General features: G+C 36.6%; 1 protein-coding gene and 1 long non-coding RNA gene across 17 annotated transcripts in view; one reads left to right on the top strand and one right to left on the bottom strand.

Moving 5' to 3' along the window:
• The window catches only part of LOC144322672 (uncharacterized), a 95,071-nt gene extending 89,640 nt beyond the window's left edge, over positions 1–5,431 (bottom strand). For all 3 annotated transcript variants that reach the window (XR_013388322.1, XR_013388323.1, XR_013388321.1), the window contains exon 1: positions 5,280–5,431. This is a non-coding gene — a long non-coding RNA (uncharacterized LOC144322672). The remainder of the gene's footprint in view (positions 1–5,279) is intronic.
• Positions 1–21,722, top strand: part of PTBP3 (polypyrimidine tract binding protein 3) — a 152,913-nt gene that overhangs the window by 116,648 nt on the left and 14,543 nt on the right. For all 14 annotated transcript variants that reach the window (XM_077912914.1, XM_077912911.1, XM_077912913.1 and 11 more), the window contains one exon: positions 21,109–21,186. In XM_077912914.1, the coding sequence (XP_077769040.1) occupies positions 21,109–21,186 (78 nt within the window). The remainder of the gene's footprint in view (positions 1–21,108; positions 21,187–21,722) is intronic.

Genomic DNA, 21,722 nt, shown 5'->3' with positions numbered 1-21,722 from the left:
TGTAAATGGCATCATGCTCTTCATTTTCTTTTGTGACTTGTGATTCATCCATATTTATATATGTATATATGTGGCTATTGCTTATTCATTCTCAGTACTGTCAAGTATATAGATATCCATTGTATGAACATACCACAGTTTGTTTATTCATTCTGTTGATAGACATTTGGGTTGTTTTAGCTTGAGGCTATTATGGACAGTGCTGCTATGAGATTTTCCTGATCACCCATGAAGTTGAACATGTTTTTATTTATTGGCCATTCTCCCTTATGAAATTTTTAATTTTTTTGCCAACTTTTGTGTTTAGTTTCTTCTTTAATTTTTATATAATAAAAATGTATAATTTTTAAATCTGTATCCTACCTACTAGTCCTTTGTTGGTTATATGTATTACAAATTGTTCCAATTTTGGGCTTATTGGTTTATTCTTGTTGTGGTATTTTTATTTAGTCAAATTTATTTGCCATTTCCTTTATATTTTTTATGTCTTGTTTAATAAATCTTTTGTTTTCCTGACATCATAAACACATATACTTATATTCTAAAGTTTATAGTATTTTAGTAATTCTGTTCTGAAGTAATTTAAGTTGTAAAAATAGTACAAAGAATTCCCTTATACCCAGAATTATTCAGACTCCTTAGTTCACATCATACCACATTTACTTCATCATCTCTCTGATTACATTGAGGGGATGAATAGTTGTTTTTTCTTTTTCCCCTGAATATTGGAGAGTAAGTTGCAGGCATGATGCCTCTTTATGAAAACTCAGTGCGTATTTTCTAAGAACAAGGACATTCTTACCTTGAAACAGTTCAGTTAATCAAAACCATGAAATTAGCATTCATACAATACTATTATCTGATCCATAAACCTTTTAAAACTTTCACCTATTGCAAAAGTAGTGTTCTTTATAAGAGAATTTTTTTCTGGTAAAGATCCAAACTAGTATCAGGCTAATTTATTTGGCATGTCATTTCCTTTAATTTGGAACATTTCCTCATTCTTTGTTTTTCATGATCCTTGCATTTGTGAAGATTTCAGTTTGGGTGTTTCATAGAATGTCTCAATAAGAGTGTCTGGTGTTTTGGCTGAAACAGTGTTGCCTCTTTTTCCACTGGTTACATCAAGGGAACATGCTAGTTTTCTAGTTCCTGGTGATAAATAACTTTGATCACTTATTAAGTTGGTTTCTGCCAAGCTTCTTCCCATTAAAATTACTCTTTTTCTCTGTAATTAATTTGTAGGGTGATACATTGAGACTATATAAATAGCCTGTTCTTTATCACTTTTCACTCTTTAATTTTATCATCCATTGCCAAAATTTGTTACTGTGATGGCTGCCTTATTGGGGATTTGTTAATTCTGTCTTTCCTTCGATGTGCATTAGCTGGGATTTTATTTTGAAGAACTTTTTCTTACCCAACCCTTCCTTTCTTCCAAATAAATTTGATACATAACAATGTATGAATTTAAGGTGTATAACATGTCACTTAGATACATTTATATATTATGATTGGTGATGTAGGGATGTATATCACATTACATAATTATAGTATAATAATGTTGTCTAGGGATGCCTGGGTGGCTCAGTGATTGAGCATCTGCCTTTGGCTCAAGGATTGTAAATTCTACATCGGGTTCCTGGTGGAGAGTCTACTTCTCCCTCTGCCTGTGTCTCTGCCCCTGTGTGTGTGGGTCCCTCATGAATTAATAATAAAATCTTTAAAATGATAGTAATAATGTCTATATTCATTATACTCTGTATTAGGTTTGTATGGCTTATTTACTGATTTGTTTTTTCATGTCAGTATGGTCTTAGGGATTATTTTATTCTATGCATTGTGTACTGTTATTTTTCATATTATGTTCAACCTCTCCCAGATTTGGGCAGTAGGAGCCCTTTCACGCTGGCTTTTGTGGCCCCTTGACATATTCCCATCACCACTGGAACACTTTGACTTTCTGGCTGAAATATTTCAGATTTTTTTTTTTTTTTTTTTTTTTTTTTTTTCAGATCTTTTATACTTTCCCTTAGTGCTGTAATTGGCTACTTCTCCAGTGAGGCCTGGTTCCTTTTAGTGTGAAATGGTATTTTGAAATAAAAATCCAGGTATTACATGTGCTCATTGTTAATAGGAGCATCATTACTTCTATGTATTTTGAATGAACATTTCTGGAATATGTGTGTATGTATATACTTCATAAGTATATTTCTGTTTGTGTGCTTCATAAACGTATGCCTCTGTGCGGTTAAAAACCCACAAATTTTAGCTAATACCTCCAATTCCAACCCAGCATGCTTTTCATACTGTTCTTTCTTCTTCAAGATGAGTTAGTTTCTATTAGTCTCAACATGTTTACTTATTTGCTCAATCCTGTAGTACACAAAAAATTGTCTCAAGCTTATTAATACCTACTAACTTCAGCTGAATATTTGCTTAAATAGTTTCCTGGGCCTGATTGCATGGGTCTGTTTATTAGTCTTCCCTTTTGTCATCACCACAGGGCTCAATATCTGATAGAATAAATCTTTTTACCTTATTCTTTAAGAGTATCTTAGCAATTCTTGGTCATCTTACCTATGAAATTTAGGATGAGCTTGTCAAGTCCTCAAAAAAAAAAAAAAAAAGCTGTTGGAGTTTCAATTGGATTACATTGACTTTTTAAATCACTTAGAAGATCATTGACATCTTTACAATAGAGTTCTCCAGTCTTTGAACATTGTGCATCCCTCCATTTTTTTGAATGTTCATTAATGTCTTTCCAGAGAGTTTGGCAACTTTTCTCCATAAATATTAACAAGCTTTGTTAGATTTATTCCTCAGAACCATACCTTTTATTTATTTTTTTAAAGATTTATGTATTTATTTATTCATGATAGAGAGAGGCAGAGACACAGGCAGAGGGAGAAGCAGGCTCCATGCCAGGATCCTGACGCGGGACTCGATCCTGGGACTCCAGGATCGTGCCCTGGGCCAAAGGCAGGCACTAAACCGCTGAGCCACCCAGGGATCCCCAACCTTTTAGATTATAATTCTAGACCTACTATTTATAATCTGTGTGGCTTTGGACAAATTGCTTAACTGCTCTCCACTTTCTTTTCTTCATATGTGAAATGAGCAGAATAATAGTACTCAACTGGTAGGCTTGTAATAAATATTAAATGTGCTAATGTGCATAAAGAGTTTAGAATGGTGCCTGGAATAAATGCAATATAAGTTTCAGCAATCATTGTTATTTCACTGTTACTAATATAGAAATACAGACTTGTTTCTTGATTTTATATTTAGCAACCCTGATAAAATCATAGTAATTCCTTATTTCTTTTTCTAAGCTCTTATTTTCTTTTTCCCTACTTGAGGAAGATGCACTGAACTTCTAAAATGTATATAGAAATAGGAAAAGAAGCTATCTAGAATGGTTAAATAATTTAAAAGAATTTTTTTAATGTAAGATTTAACGTAAAGCTGCAGAAATCAAGCAGTTTGGTGGTGTAAAAAGGATAGGTAATACAGATTTACATTAATAGAGTAGAATGCAGAGTCTAGAAATAGACCCATACATATCTAATTTGTTGATTTTTCAACAGCGTAGAATTCCATAGGGAAAGAAAATTTCTCAAGTTTTTGGACAGGTAGAAATTCATATTTGAAAAAATAAACGCTTTCCCCCATTTTATACTATACTAATTGCCTTAAAATGGATCCATAGGCCTTTAATGTAACTTTTAAACCTATACAACTTCTAGGAGAAAAATCTTTGCAATTTGGGATAGACAAAGGTTTCTTAGGACACAAAAGACACAAATCAAAAAAGGAAATAATTTATATATTGTTTATCAAGCATTAAAAGTTTCAGTATTTGTGATATATTCAAAGTGCTGAATAGGAAAAAATCTGCAGCAAAGAATACCCAGGAAAGCTGTCATTCAGAATAGGAGAGATAAAGAGTTTCTCAGACAAACAAAAACTAAAGGAGTTCATGACCACTAAACCACTCCTGCAAGAAATATTAAAGGGGACTTTTGAGTGGAAAGACCAAAAGTGACCATATAAACGTAGGAAACACAAAAGCAGTAAAAATAAATATTTCTTTAAAGAAACAGTCAAGGAAATGACATGCAAAAAAAGATGTAATATAAATTAACATATCTAAAACATGGGGAGGAGAGGAGGAACGAATGGGTTCAAACTTGAACTGTGAACTTAAGTATATACTGCTATGCAAGAGAGGTATATACAAATTTAATGGTAACTGGTAACCATATTATCAAAAACGTAATCCCATATAAAACCTAAAATCCATATAATCAAAAAACAAATAAATATGGAAAGAGTAAAGTGAAATCCAAGTATATCAGTAAAGAAAATCAGCAAAACATAAAAGAGCAAAACAAAGGATCAGGGAAAATTTTCAGAAACAATCATTTAAAAGGTTATAAAGTGGCATTAAACACATCTGTCAATAATTCCTTTGAATGGGGCAGCCTGGGTGGGGCAGCCTGGGTGGCTCAGCGGTTTAGCGCTGCCTTCAGCCCAGGGCCTGATCCTGGAGACCTGGGATCGAGTCCCACGTCAGGCTCCCTGAATGGAGCCTGCTTCTCCCTCTGCCTGTGTCTCTGCCTCTCTGTGTGTCTCTCATGAATAAATAAATAAAATCCTTAAAAAATAATAATAATAATTACTTTGAATGTAATTGGAGTAAATGCTTCAATCACAACATGGGCCACAGGATATATTTAAAAACAAGACCCATCTTGGGGCACCTGGGTGGCTCAGTGGTTGAGCATCTGCCTTCAGCTCAGGGCATGATCCCAGAGTCCTGGGATCGAGTCCTGCATTGAGCTCCTGACACGGTGAGCCTGCTTTTCCCTCTGCCTATGTCTCTTCTTCTCTCTCTGTCTCTCATGAATAAATAAATAAAATCTTAAAAAAAAAAAAAAAAAAGCGAAAACAAGACCTATCTACATACTGCCCACAGGAGACTCATTTCAGACCTAAAGACACCTGCAGATTGAAAGTAAGGGGATAGAGACACATCTGTCATGCAAATGGATGTCAAAAGAAAGCCAGAGTAGCAGTATTTATATTGAAACAGACTGTAACAGGAGACAAACGAGAACACTATATATTTAAAAAGGGGACAGTCCAAGAAGATACAAAAATTATAAATACTTATGCACCCAACATAAAGGCACCCAAATCTATAAAATAGTTAATAACAAACATAAAGGAACTAATTGATAGTAATACTTAGGGGACTTTAGCACCCCATTTACACCAATGGACGGATAATCTAAACAGAGAGCAAGGAAACAGTGGCCTTGTAGGACACATTGAAACAGTTGAATTTAACAGATATATTCAGAATATTCCACCATGAATCAGCAGAATACACATTCTTTTCAAGTGGACATGGAACATTCTCCAGAACAAACCATATATGAGGTCACAAAACAAACCGACAAATTGAAAAAGATCAAAGTCATGCCTTGCATCTTTTCGGACTATAATGCTATGAAACAAGTCAACCACAAGAAAAAATCTGGAAAGATCACAAATATATGGAGGTTAAATAACATGTAGTAAGTTATGAATGGGTCAACAAGGAAATAAATTTTAAAAGTACATGGAAAAAACTATAATGAAAACACAACAGCCCAAAACCTATGGGATGCAGCCAAAGTGGTTCTAAGAGTGACGTTTTTAGTAATACAGGCCTACCTGGGAAGCAAGGAAAATTTCACATAAACAACCTAATCTTACACCTAAAGAAGCTAGAAAAGAACAAAACAAACAAAAAAAACCCTAAAACCAGCAAAAGGAAGGAAATCATAAAAGATGAGAGCAAACATATGTGATATTGAAACTAAAAACAAACAGCAGAACAGATCAATGAAACCAGGAGCTGATTCTTTGGGTAAAAAAAAAAAAAGGATAAAATTGATAACCCTCTAGCCAGACTTGTTTAGAAAAAAAGAGAAAGGACTCAAGATCACATATGAGAGAGGAGGAATAATCGACACACAAAACCAATTATAAGAGAATATTATGAAAAACTATATGCCAAAAAACTGGACAACTTAGAAGAAATGGGTAAATTCCTAGAAATATAAACTATCAAACCTTAAACAGAAAGAAATAGAAAATTTGAACAGACTGAAAACCAGCCAAGGAATTGATTCAGTAATAAAAACTGGCAACAAACAGAAGTCCAAGATTAGATGGCTTCACAGGTAATTTCTACCCAACATTTAAAGAAGAGTTAATACCTGTCTTTCTCAAACTATTCCAAAAAGTAAAAGGGGAAGGAAAACTTCTGTATTCATTCTGTGAGACCAATATCATCCTAATACCAAAACCGGATAAAGACACCACTAAAAAAGAGATACACAGGCTAATATGCCCCCATGAACACAGATGCAAAAATCCTCAATAAAATACTAGTGGCACCTGGGTGACACATCTAGTTACCTATCCAACTCTTGACTTCAGCTTAGGTTATGATCTCAGGATTGTGAGATCAAGCTCTGCGTCAGGTTTTGTGCACAGTGAGGATTCTGCTTGGGATCCTCTCTGCCCTTCCTGCTTGTGCACACTCTCTCTCTCTAAAATAAATAAATCTTTAAAAAAAAATCCTCAGTAGGGGTGCCTGGATAGCTCAGTCCATTAAGCTTCTGCCTTTGGGCTCAGGTCATGATCCCAGGGTCCCGGGATTGAGCCCAGTGTCAGGCTCTCTACTTAGCAGGGAGCCTGCTTGTCACTCTCCATCTTCCCCTTTCCCCTGCTCGTGCTCTTCTCTCTCTAAAAAAATAAAATCTTTAAAAATCGTTAAATCCTGACAAACCAGTTTCAGCAATCCATTAAAATAATCATTCACCACAATCAAGTGGGATTTACTCATGGTTTGAAAGGATGGTTCAGTATTCATGAATCAATCAACTTGATACATCAATAAGAGAAAGAATAAGAACCATATTATAATTTCAGTAGATGCAGGAAATGCATTTGACAAAAGCACATCCATTCGTGAGAAAAGTCGTCAACAAACTAGGTTTAAAGGGAATATACCTCACTCAACATAAGACCACGTATGAAAAACTCACAGCCAACATCATCATTAATGGGGGAAACACTGACAACTTTTTCCCCAACGGTCAAGAACAAGGATGTCTACTCTGAACACTTTTATTCAACATGGACTTATTATTCAACAAGTCCTAGCCACAGTAATGAAACAGAAAGAAATAAAAGACCTCCAAATTGGTAAGGAAGAAGTAAAACTTCTGCTATTTGCCAGATGGCATAATACTATTTATAGAAAACCCTAAAGACTCCACCAACAAAATACTCGAACTGATAAATGAATTCAGTAATGTTGCAGGATACAAATTCGATATACAGAAATCTATTGCCTTTCTATACATCAATAATGGAGCAGCAGAAAGAGAAATTAAGAAAATAATCCCATTTATAATTGTACTAAAAATAATACAGTACTTAGGAATAAACCTAAAATAAACTGAAGAGGTGAAAGACCTATATACTGGAAACTACAAAACACTGATGAAAGAAATTGAAGACAACACAAAGAAATGGAAAGACATTCCATGCTCTGGGATTGGAAGAACAATTATTTTAAAATCTCTGTACTATCCAAAGCAGTTTACATATTTAAGGCAGTTCCTATCAAAATACCAACAGCAGTTTCCACAGAATGAGAACAAACCTAAAATTTGTACAGAACCACAAAAAAACCCTATACACCCAAAGCAGTCTGGGGTGGGGGGTGGGGAAGCAAAACTGGACACATCACAATTCCAGACTAAAGGTTATATTACCAAGCTGTAGTAATCAAAACCCTAATATCCTGGCACAAAAGTAGACACATAGATCAATGGAACAGAATAGAAAACCCAGAAGTAAATGCACAATTATATGGTCAATTAATCTTAAAGTAGGAAAGAATATCCTGTGTGAAAAAGCCTCTTCAACTTATGGTGTTGGGAAAACTGGACCTCTTTCTTACACCATAAAAATAAATTCATAATAGGTTAAAGACCAAAATGTGAGACCTAAAACCAGAAGAATCCTAGAAGATAATATGGACAGCAGCTTCTTTGATATTGGCTATCACAGTTTCTTTCTAGTTATATCTCCTGAGGCAAGGGAGACAAAAGCAAAAAGAAACTACTGAGACTACATCAAAATAAAAAGCTTCCTCACAGCAAAGGAAACAATCAACAAAACTAAAAGGCGACATACAGAATGGGAGAAGATATTGTCAAAGACATATCTGATAAAGACTTACTATCCAAAATATATAAAGAACCTATAAAATTCAATACCCAATTAAAATAAATCTTTAAAAATAAATGTTTTAGGGGTGCCTAGAAGGTACAGTCCAATAAACCTCTGATTCTTGATTTCAGCTCAGGTCATGATTTTAGGGTCATGTGGTTGAGCCCGGCCTCGGGCTCCCAGCTCAGCAGGATCTGGTTGTCTCTCCCTCTGCTTTGTCCCTCTTTTCCTGTGTGTGTGCATGTGTGCCTTTCTCTCCCAAATCTTTAAAACTCAACACCCCCAAAAAAGAATAAGCCAATTAAAAAATGGGTAGAAGACATAAACAGACATTTCTACAAAGAAGACAGATGGCCAACAGACACATGAAAGATGCTCAGCATCAGTCATCGTCAGGGAAATACAAATCAAAACTATAATGAGATATCATTGACACCTATCAGAATGGCTAAAATCAGTGACAAGAAAGAACAGGTGATGTCGGGAATATGGGGAATTGGGGACCCTCATGCACTGTTGGTGGGAATGCAAACTGGTGCAGCTACGGTGGAAAAGAGTATGGAGGCCCCTCAAAAATGTAAAAATGGAACTACTGGGACTCCTGGGTGGCTCAGTGGTTGAGCATCTGTCTTCAGGGCGTGATCCTGGGGTCCTGGGATCCGGTCCTGCATCAGGTTCCCTGCAGGGCACCTACTTCTCCCTCTGCCTCTCTCTCTCTCTGTGTTTCTCATGAATGAGTAAATAAAATCTTTAATAATAATAAATTAATTAAAAATAAAAATGCAACCTACCCTATGATCCAGTAATTACCTTACCTGGGTATTTACCCAAAGAATGCAATAACAATAATTCAAAGAGACAGACAGGGATCCCTGGGTGGCACAGAGGTTTGGCGCCTGCCTTTGGCCCAGGGCGCGATCCTGGAGACCCGGGATCGAATCCCACTTCGGGCTCCCGGTGCATGGAGCCTGCTTCTCCCTCTGCCTGTGTCTCTGCCCCCCCCCCCTCATAAATAAAAATTAAAAAAAAAAAGAGACAGACACATGCATCACTAAGTTTACACAGCATTATTTACAATTGTCAAGGTATGGAAGCAGCTCTTGTCCATCGACTGATGAATGGATAAAGATCTGATACCTGTGTGTGTGTGTGTGCGCACATGCACACGATGGAATATTATTCAGCCATGGAAACGAATGAAATCTTGCCATTTGTAACAACATGGTTGGAGCTAGAGAGTATAGTGCTAAGTGAAATAAGTCAGGGAAAGGCAACTACCACATGATTTTACTCATGGAATTTAAGAAACAAATGAGCATGGGATCCCTGGGTGGCGCAGCGGTTTGGCGCCTGCCTTTGGCCCAGGGCGTGATCCTGGAGACCCGGGATCGAATCCCACGTCGGGCTCCCGGTGCATGGAGCCTGCTTCTCCCTCTGCCTGTGTCTCTGCCTCGATCTCTCTCTCTGTGTGACTATCATAAATAAATAAAAATTTAAAAAAAAAAAAAAAAAGAAACAAATGAGCAAAGGGGAAAAATAAGACATCAAAAAACATTCATTTTTTTTTTTAAGGTTATTTTATTTTTTTTAGCAATCTGTCCACCCAGTGTGGGGCTCAAACTCACAACTCCAAGATCAATCTAGTTACATGCTCTTCCAAATGAGCCAACCAGGTGCCCTGGACTCTTAATTATACATAGCAAACCAATAGTTACCAGAGTGTGGGTGGATGGGGGGATGGGTTTAATAGGTGATGGGGATTAAGGAGAACACTTGTGATGAGCACTGGGTGATGTATGGAAGCTTTGAATTACTATATTGTACACCTGAATATTAACTAACTGGAATTAAAATAGAAGCTTAAAAATTTCAGGGCTTGAAAGATACCATCAGGAAAGGCAGACTACAGACTTGAAGAAAAACCTTTGCAACACATGTGTCAGAAGGATTAGTTATATCAAGTTGTATGAGGACCACTTACAGCTCAATAAACTAAAACAGTGCACAGAAGATTTGAAGAGCTCCTTTATAAGATGGTGAAAGAAGGGCCACAAGCATATGGAAAGATGCTCATTGTCTCTAGTCATCAGGGAAATAGAAATTAAAATCACTATAGGATAATATTACATGCCCAAGCTAAATTTTATAAAGTTTACTGTACCAAGGCTGTGGACCATCCTTCACTGGTGTACAGTGGGGGCTATGTAAAATTTAGGTATGATACTTTGGAGAAAAGTTGGGCAGTTTCTTTAAAATTTAAACCTGTGCCTACATTACGACCCAGTCATTCTACCTGACCATTTACCCAAGAGGAATCAAAGTTCATATCCACACAAATATTTGTGCAGAAATGTTCATAGCAATTTTATTTGTAATGACTGAAATCTAGAAATACTCTGTTACAAGTGAATAAAGTACAGTTTATCTCCATGATGAAATACTATTTAAATACAGAAGAATAAATCAATAAGGAAAAGAGGATTTTTTAATGAAAGAAGCCAGACGAAACATTACAGTGACTGAAAGAAACCAGATTTTTAGAACACCTATTGTGTGATTCTATTTATGTGTAAATCTGAAAAATGAAAATCAGTCTATGGTGACAGAAAGCAAATCAGTGGTTGCCTGGGGACAGGGTTTGGAGAGAGATGGATTTCAAAGGAGTACAAGGAAATTTTGAAATGATGAAATATTTGTTACCTAGATTGTGATGATAGTTTCACAAGTTTTAAATATATGTCAAAACTCATAGACCCCACTAAAAAGGACAATTACTGACCAATATCCCTGATAAACATGGATGCAAAAATTTTCACCAAGATACTAGTAATAGAATCTAGCAGTACATTAAAAGGATTATTCATCATGACCAAGTGGGATTTATTCCTGGGCTGCAAGGGTAGTCAACATCAATTAGTATTATATATCACATTAATAAAAGAAAGAACAAGGACCAATAGATGCAGAAAAAGCATTTGACAAAATACAGCCTCCTTTCTTGATAAAAACTCTCTGCCATGTAGGGATAGAAGGAACATACCTCAATATCATAAAAGCCATGTGCAAAAGACCCACTGCAAATATCATCCTCAGTGGGGAAAAGAGCTTTTCCATTAAGGTCAGGAACACGGACAGAGATGTCCATTCTCACTATTGTTGTTCAGCGTAGTACTGGAAGCCTAGTAGTAGTCCGACAACAAAAAGAAAAAAGACATCCAAATGGCAAGTCAAATTTTCATTCTTCACAGATGACATGATACTCTAGGAAACCCAAAAGACCCCCCTGCAAAATTGCTAGAACTGATAGAGGAATTCAGCAGTGGCAGGTTAGAAAATCAACACACAGAAGTCAGTTGCATTTCTATATACTAAAAATGAAGCAGAAGAAATCAAGGAATCAATCCCAACTGCAATATACCTAGGAATAAACCTAACTAAAGAGGCAAAGAATCTGTACTCCGAAAACTATAGAATACTCATGAAAGCAATTGAGGAAGACACAAAGAAATGGAAAAATGTTCCATGCCCATGGATAGAAAGAACAAATATTGTGAAAATCTCTATGCTACCCCCAAAGCAATCTACACATTTGGTACAATCCCTATCAAAATAACATTTTTTATAGAGCTGGAACAAACAACTGTAAAATGTGTATGGAACCAGAAAAGACCCTGAAATAACCAAAGGAATATTCAAACAGAAGACCAAAGTTGGAGGCATCACAATTTCAGACTTCAGGCTGTATTACAAAGCTATAATTGTAAAGACAGTATGGTACTGGCACAAAAACAGACACATTTTATTCAATGGAACAAAATAGAAAACCCAGCAGTGGACCTATGGTCAACTAATCTTTGACGAAGCAGAAAAGAATATACAATGGAAGAAAGTCAGTCTCTTCAACAAATGGTGTTTGGAAAATTGGACAGCCACATCCAGAAGAATGAAACTGGGCCATTTTCTCACGCCATACACAAACATAGACTTAAAATGGATGAAAGAGGAGAGCCCCGGGTGGCTCAGCAGTTCAGCGCCGCCTTCATCCCGGGCATGATCCTGGAGACTCGGGATTGAGTCCCACGTCGGGCTCCCTGCATGGAGCCTGCTTCTTCTGCCTGTGTCTCTGCCTCTCTGTCCTTCTGTGTCTCTCATGAATATAAATAAATAAAATATTTTTAAAAATGGATGAAAGACCTAAATGTGAGATAGGAATGCATGACAGTCCTAGAGGAGAACACAGGCAGCAACCTCTGAGCTTGGCTGCAGCAACTTCTTGCTAGACACATCTCCAAAGGCAAGGGAAACATATGAACATTGGGACTTCATCAAGATAAAAAGCTTTTGCACAGCAAAGGAAACAGTTGACAAAACCTAAAGACAATCTACAGAATGTGAGAAGATATTTGCAAATGACATATCAGATAAAGGGCTTGTATGAAAAATCTATACAGAACTTATCAAACTCAACACCCAAAAAAGAAATAACCCATTCAAGAAATGGGCAGAAGACATGAGCAGATGTTTCTCCAAACATGACCTACAAATGGCTAACAGACACGTGAAAAAATGTTCAACATCACCCGGCATATATTTAAATGAAAAAACCACAATGAGATACCACCTCATACCAGTCAGAATGACTAAAGTTAACAAGTCAGGAAGCAACAGATGTTGCCAAGGATGCGGACAAAGGGGAATTCTCTCACACTGTTGATGGGAATACAAACTGGTACAGCCACTCTGGAAGACAGTATGGAGATTGCTTAAAAAGTTAAAAATAAACCTACCCTACCACCCGGCAATTGCATTATAAGGTATTTATCCAGAGGACACAAACAGTGATTCAAAGGGGCACATGCACCCCAGTGTTTATAGCAGCAGAGTCTACAACAGACAAAATATGGAAAGAGCACAGATGTCCATCAACAGATGAATGGATAAAGAAGATGTATATATACACACTGGAATATTACTCAACCATCAAAAAGAATGAAATCTTGCCATTTGCAGTGATATAGATGGAACCAAAGGGTATTGTGCTAAGTGAAATAAGTCAGAGAAAGACAAATACTATAGGATTTCATTCATGTGGAATTTAAGAAACAAAACAGAAAGGGACACCTAGGTGGCCCAGTCAGTTAAGCATTTGCCTTAAGCTCAGGTCACAATCTCAGGGTCCAGGGATCAAGCCCTGCATCAGGCTCTGTGCTCAGCAAGTTGTCTGCTTGCCCCTCTCTTTCTCCCCTTGCCCTTCTGGCCTGTGCTCATATGTGCGCTCCCTCGCTCTTTCTCTCAAATGAATAAAATCTTCAAAAGTTAAAAGAAAACAGACGAATATAGGGGAAGGAAAGAAAAAATAAGATAAAGACCGGAAGGTTGGGATGCTTGAGTGGCTCAGTTGAGTGTCTGGCTTGCGCTCAGGGTGTGGTCCCAGAGTCCCAGGATCGAGTCCCACATTGGGCTCCTTGCATGAAGCCTGCTTCTCCCTCTGCCTGTGTCTCTGCCTCTTTCTCTGTGTCTCTCATGAATAAATAAGTAAATATTAAAAAAAAGAAAAACAGGAAGGTAAACTACAAGAGACTCTTAACCATAGGAAACAAACAGGGTTACTGGAGGGGAGACAATGGGGAGATGGGGTAACTGATGGGCATTAAGGAAGGCACCAATGGAGTGAGCTGTAGGTATTCTGTGCTACTGAAGAATCACTAAATTCTACCCCTGAGGGATGCCTGGGAGGCTCAGTGGTTGAGTGTCTGTCATTCAGCCCAGGGTGTTATCCCAGGATCCGGGATCAAGTCCCACATCGGGTTCCCTGCGAGGAGCCTGCTTCCCCTCTGCCTATGTCTCTGCCACTCCCTGTGTCTCTCATGAATAAATAAATAAATCTTTAAAAAAAAAATTCTTCCCCTGAAACTAATAATATAGTATATGTTAACTAAATTGAATTTTTAAAAATATTTTATTTATTTATTCATGAGAGACAGGCAGGGAGCCTTCATGTGGGACTTGATCCCAGGACTTGAGGATCACAACCTGAGCCAAAGGCAGAGATGTTCAACCACTGAGTCACCCAGGTATCCTCAACTAAATAGAATTTAAATAAAAATTTAAAAATATATTAGGTCAGAACTTCATATAACAAACAACTTTTATGTATGTATAATTTATTTGTATGTAAAATAGAAAAATAACTCCTATCAATTTCAGGGTAATGCTGACTGAAAATCCTCCAGAAAATTTCAGGGTAATGCTGACTGAAAATCCTCCAGAAGTTCTGTTTCTTCCAGAATAAATGCTCACATCCTTCCATTGGATTACAAGGCCCTGTACCATCCACTCCAGCTTTACTTTTTGAGTATCTTCTTTGATGCTTGCCCCCCACCCCATCTTTTTGTTCACCAAACTGATAGTTCCTCCAACTTATAAAACATGTTAGGTATGTTCCTACTACTAGATTATCTAATACATAATTCCCTCTGCCTTGGGAACTTTTCTCAGATACCCTCCGTTTTCTTCACCCTGCCTTCTTGGACCTACCCCAACCAGCCCTCCCTCAGTACTCCTGATTTTTCCTGTTCTGTTTTCTGTAGTATTTATCACCTTCTCTTCTGCAGTTAATGTATTTACTGTAGTTTGTGTTTATCTGTTTTAATCACTAGAAGTAAGCTTCAGCCAGGTAGGGGTTTTTGTCTTCTGTTTGGTTTACTTATGTTTGTGCCTGACAGAAAATAGACATTCACTCGAGTATTTGTTAAATTATTAGGATGCCTAGGTGGCTCAGTTGGGTAAGCATCCAACTCTTGGTTTCAGCTCAGGTCATGATCTCAGGGTCATGGGATTGAACCCCACATCCAGCTCCTTGCTCTGAAGGGTCTGCTTCTCTCGCTGTCTCTCCCCCTCTCACACATCCTGCCCCTCATTAAAATAAAAATGTTTTTAAAGATTTATTTATTTATTCATTCATGACAGACACAGAGAGAGCGAGAGGCAGAGACACAGGCAGAGGGAGAAGCAGGCTCCATGCAGGGAGCCTGACATGGGACTTGATCCCCGGCCCCCAAGATCACACCCGGGCTGCCCAAAATAAATCTTTTTAAAAATGTTTGTTAATGTTTGTTTATTATTGTTTTTCCTGCTATTTTTGAAGCTTAATATTGTTTTGTATTTTCATCTAGGATTTTTTAACTTTCATACTTATTTTATCAAAATCTAATGTAAACTTACGTATATAAGAACTTAGGGCACTTTAATTCCTTCCTTTTGTCCTCTTTTACCTCCTAACTCATGATACCATTGTTATGTTCTAAAACTTTTTATTTTAATCTGGCAATTTGTTAGTATTGTTTTATGTAATATTCATTTAGATCAAACCATATATAACTGTAGACTCTTAATCCTTCTTACAACTCAGATATGCTTCTGGGTTCACTTACCTTCTGCCTGAAGGATATCCTCTAGTACTCACTTAGGGAAGTCCATGATAACATATTTGAAGTTTTCATTTGCTCAAATATATGTTTGTTATGTTGTCAGTTTTATTTTATTTTTCTTTATTTTTTTAAGTTTAGATTACTAAAAAGTAATCTCTGCACCCAATGTGGGACTCAAAATCATGACCCTGAGATCAAGAGTCACCTGCTCTCCTGACTGAGCTGGCCAGGCGCCCCTGCTGTCAGTTTTCTTTATTTTAAGATTTTATTTATTTATTCATGAGAGACACACAGAAAGAGGCAGAGACATAGAGGAAGAAGCAGAGGAGCCTGATGCAAGACTCGATCCCTGGACCCGGGATCATGACCTGAGCCAAAGGTAGACCCTCAACTGCTGAGCCACCCAGGCGTCCCCCCGGCTGTTCAGTTTTAAAAGATATTTTGCCTTCCATAGAGTTCTAGGAATATATAAATATAAATATAAATATAAATATGTCTATTATTTTCATTTAGTATATTAAATCATTTGATGATATTCTGGTTTTCTTTTTTGCTCTTAGGAAGTCAGGTGTATCAGCCTAACTACTGATTTTTTCTCTCTGGCTATTCAGATATTTTCTTCGTCTTTGATATCCTGTAGTTTCAGTGTGATGTATCTGTTTAAGAATTATTTTTCTGATTGGAGCTTCCTTGGGCTTCTTGATTCAGTGGATTGTTGCCTTCCATTGATTCGAGAAATTATCTTTCCACATATTTCCCTTTCTTACTGTTTTTATTTTCTTATTTTGTAGAGCTTCAGTTTGACCTATTATACCCTCTTACTCTATTCTGAGTGTCTCAAACTTTTTTTCATATTTTCTATTTCTTTATCTCTCTAAGCTACATTCTGAATAATTCCTTAGGGCCTAACTTTGATTTTACAAATGGTCTCTAATCTGTTGTTAAATTGGTCCAGTAATTTAGAGTTTAAGAATTGTGTCTTTTGTTTCGAGAAATGTTATTTTGTTTTTTTTTTTAAGTTATCTCTTGCTCAATAGATATTTTTTCGCATATCTTTTCTTTTTTTTTTTTTTTTTTTTATTTATGATAGTCACAGAGAGAGAGAGAGCGGCGCAGAGACACAGGCAGAGGGAGAAGCAGGCTCCATGCACCGGGAGCCCTATGTGGGATTCGATCCCAGGTCTCCAGGATTGTGCCCTGGGCCAAAGGCAGGCGCCAAACCGCTGCGCCACCCAGGGATCCCTCGCATATCTTTTATTTCTTCAAGTGTACTATTTTAAAGGATGCCTGGGTAGCTCAGTCAGTTAAGTGTCTGCCTTCTGCTCAGGTCATGATCCCAGAGTCCTAGAATTAAGTCCCACGCCAGGCTCCCTGCTCCTTGGGGAACCTGTTTCTCCATCTGTCTCTGCCTCCCTCTCTCTTCTTTCTGTCTCTCATGAATAAATAAATAAATTGTAAAACAAACAAACAAGAAATTTAAAAACATACTGTTTAAAATTTTCATCTGATAATTCCTGTGTCTGAAATCATATAGCATTTGTTATTTGTCTCTCTTAGATTTTTCTTTCTTTTCTTTCATTCTTTTTTTTTTTTTTTTTTTTAAGTCATGTATTCATTTTACCTAGAGAATGAATTACATGTGTTATTCGAGGCTTGAGATCATGGTATGCTTCTCCAGAGAGAATTTGCTTATCTGCAGCATTCAAAGGTCTGTGTTTAGGACCATTTCAGTCTAAATCCACAACATTGTTAATTTTATTTTGGACTCCTAAATTTGAGCTATAAATTAGCAGAGCTTTCTTTTGGTTAGAACTTTTCAGAAACTTTTTTGTCCCTTCTCTGCTAGGCACAAAGGCACCTTTTCTTGCAATCTTCTCTGAGGGTGAGAAGGGTAGGTTATTTGAGCATACATTTCTAGATTAATGCCATAAAGGTCACCTGTTGACTTCCTTGGGCCAATCCTGGAATTTGCATCTTGTCTACTACCCCATGAGACTTAACAAAACCAAAGCTCAGTTTTTTAGGGGTTAGGTTTTTGACCTGGTTATTCTTTATCATCTTGTAAGCTGTTTGATTTTTTTTTTAAAAGATCTTTTATCAGGCCTTATCTGCATTCAAGTTGGTCTATATTCTTTAATCCGCTACTGTATTCACATTTTTAAAAAACATTATGTTGGTGCTTTTCTTTTTTTTTTTTTTTTTGTAGCATATATCCTTTGTAATATTTTAAATGGCTCTGTAGGTTGGACAGTGACTCGTGAGTTATTTAATTATTCTTCAATTTAGATATTAAGCTTTATTCTTCAGGGTTTTGCTATTATAAATATTACTGACAAACTGATTTCATTGGTAAAAATGTTAACAGTTTTTGTTGCCTTTGTTTCTTTTTGTTGATATATTTTCCAAATGTAAAGTATCTTTTGGTCATTCAAATCTTGAGCTGTATAGTCTTTTCATAAAGATACTAACTCATTGTCTAAAGGTTACTTTGCTAAAATAATTGTTTCTGTTTATTTGAGGAGTGTATATTGGAAACTATCAGTGATTCTTTGTAAAAGTTTAACAGATGTTCTTATCATATTTTACTTGGAAGAAATTACTAAAATTTATCCTTGTTAATTGTTTGCCAATTCTTTTATTATCACTATTTAGCGTTCTGTGATATTTACCTCAAGATTTTTCCTTATTTCTCTAAAACTTAGTACAACTAGTCTTCTGCCTAATAATCTCACAGTCCCCCCATAGCCATCTGTATTAGTTTTTTTGTGTTTTAAAAATACCTCCTTTGCCCTTCCCCCATCTCAGTGGTTTACAACACTTAACATTTATTTCTTTCATACCACTGACATTTATGCAGCTGTGAATCAGTTCTTGCAACACACTTTCACATGTGTTTGTGCTCCAGGCCTAGGCTGAAAGTGTTAATCTATTTGAGAAGTGACATTCTTGTGGCAAAGAGTAAAAAATAGGAGAGTTGATATAAACCCATAGTGCCTCTTGAAGGTTCTATATAAAGAGGTGATATATGTCTGTTTGTGTACTCATGATTAAGTGCGGTGGGAATTGCTTAAAATATGGCAATGGGGACGCCTCGGTGGCTCAGTCGGTTAGGCATCCAACTCTTGATTTTCAACTCAGGTCATGATCTCAGGATTGTGACATCAAGCTCTGCATGGGGCTGGAGCCTGCTTAGGATTTTCTCCCCATCTCTCTTTCTCTTTAAAAAAAAAAAAATTGTGGCACCACAAGTCACAATACTAGCCAGCATTATGTTGTGGAAGGGACAAGTAAATTCTTGCCAACAATAATATAATCTATTATATCTCTTATGTTTAACTTACTGGCATAAATTTTCATAATTATTCCTATCCATATTGAAGCCTCTTTGTGAAGTCATCCTTTATCCCTTAAATATAGTTATTTGTTTTAAAAATGAATCATTTAAAAAAATCATTTTACCTGTGATCTTGACACACTTGCATGTTAGTTACCATTACATTCTTGTCTGCTTTGTTCATTGTTTCCTCAGCACTAGAAAAATGCTTGATTCACAATGTGCTTTCAGCAAATGTTTCCCTTCTTATTTCATCATTTATTCTGTCACTTACCTCATTTTTTTGTATCTTCATCCATTGTTTTTTCTGTAAACTCCCTAAAGTTTCTTAATGACTATATTTTCTTGAATTATTTTAATAAATCACAACTACATATTTGACAAATTCTGTTAACTTTTTTTTTTTTTTTAATTTTTATTTATTTATGATAGAGAGAGGCAGAGACACAGGCAGAGGGAGAAGTAGGCTCCATGCACCGGGAGCCCGACGTGGGATTCGATCCCGGGTCTCCAGGATCGCGCCCTGGGCCAAAGGCAGGCGCTAAACCGCTGCGCCACCCAGGGATCCCAAATTCTGTTAACTTTTTAATGAAGAGAATAAGTTTTGAGTTTTTAACTCCTCTGGAGAATATAGCCTACGTATTTCTTTCCATGAAATGTTCATCACTCTCTCATTAAAAAGAAAAAAAAAACAATTAAAAAAAAAAGAAAAAAACAACCCTCCCTTTGACTCTTCTTACTATTGTTCTAAAACTGCTTTACTTTTTATATTTCTCATTCTCTTTTACGTCCTTTGATCCCCTACCCCTTTTAAATGCTATTCCTCTAGTCCCGAAGGGTAATAATTCACTGTTTTGTTTTTTCTTTCTAAGGCTGTTGTCTTTCTTAGAATTTTCTTCTTCCTTCCTCTACCACTTAAGTATGCTCATATTCCCAGGTTCTATTTTTAACTCTCACCATTTCTTGTCTTCTGTTGTGTGTATGTATTTATTTTTTAGAGAGAGTGTGTGCTCAAGTGGAAATGGGGGCAGGGAGGAGGAGCCAGAGGGAGAGGGAGAGAGAGAATCTTAAGCAGGTTCCATGCCCAGCACAGAGTCCTGATATAGGTAGGGCTGGATATCTGGACCCTGAACTAAATCACAAGTTGGACCCTTAAATAACTGAGCCACCCAGGTGCCCCATCTTTTGTCATTTTTAGTGGAACTCTCATTCATACTATTTTCACATTTGTTTCTATATAGATGATTTACAAATCTGTGTCTTAACACTAGTTTTTCTGAGTTTGCCTTATTTCCACTTGTGTCCTGCCATCATCTCAACCTTGATATGTACAAAAAAACAAATTGTTTCCTATTAGTATCGATTCCTCCTGTTGGAGTTAACTCCTGTTTTTGTTGCTGGTTCACAGTCACCAGGCTTCTGAATGGAAAGGGAAGAGTACTAGCACTTGTTTAACATCTAGTATACAGCAAGAATTGTGCTTTTCAATTACATAATGTCTATCTCAAGTTTTACCTCCTGAGAAACCTTCAAACAATCACAGAGGATCCTCTGTGATGCCTCCCTGACTACTTAACAGTACATTTCTGTTTAAGCTACTAGATCCTCAGTATATAAATCTCCTATAATTCATAGTTTTCGTTTGTAAGCCTTTCAAAAATAAGGATTTTTATTTCATACTTCTTTTCATCAGCACTGTACCCTCTAGGGACAGTACATTTTCATAAGTATTTGACAGTTTTCACAGAGAAACAGTGCTCTCAATAAGGGCATGAATCTCAACCTCAGTAACAAAACTAAATCAATGAAAATGAAATAACTGATAACTCAAAACTAAATAGCAGCTAAGCTAGACTCTTGAACCTAGCTGGAAGGGGCAGAGGCTCTTTACTTCTACATTAAGGATCACCTGTTAAACAAATCTTTACTCCATAACAATGTCTGTTTGTCAATAATATATCGTCATAAAGCCTTTTTATATTGCTTTGATAACCATATTTATAGAAGATAGAATTATTTACTTTAGCTTCTCTTCCCCATTAGGTGCACCAGGTATAATTTCTTCACCCTATGCAGGGGCTGCTGGATTTGCCCCAGCCATTGGATTTCATCAAGCTACAGGTAAGTTTTTAAAGTTGAATTTGAAACAGTTTTGTAATATCTGTATGTTCTAGTAACTTATCAAGATGAAAAATAGTGCCATATTAGAAGAATTTACAGTAAAAGCATTATGTGTATTAGCCATAGAAGTGGCTCATTGTGTGATGCACAGCTTCCTTGTCCTTACAGATAATTCCCTGTGGTTTCATTCTGAACCCCCAGGTTCCAGTATATGTTCTGCATCATTTATACTTCTTGTTGGCACAGATTACTATAGGTTGCTATATTAAGTAACTTCATATTTGCCTTTTAGATTCCTGTAGAAAATGTATGAACTGCTTTTGTCTTTGCTGATAACCTTATCAATTAATTGCATGTTGAACAGACCTGTGTCTTACTTACATTTGTGTTCTTAATGCTTTTGATGGCATTCAGTACATACAATGCAGTCAGTAAATACTTGAATTATTTTTTAAAGATTCTATTTATTTGAGACAGAGAGAGCGGAAGTGGGGGAGGGGTAGAAGGAGATGGAGAAGCAAACTCCCCATTAAGCA

This window comes from Canis aureus, chromosome 10, assembly GCF_053574225.1.
Source record: "Canis aureus isolate CA01 chromosome 10, VMU_Caureus_v.1.0, whole genome shotgun sequence".
Taxonomy (NCBI): Eukaryota; Metazoa; Chordata; class Mammalia; order Carnivora; family Canidae; genus Canis; species Canis aureus.
This window is presented reverse-complemented; position numbering and strand designations above follow the sequence as displayed.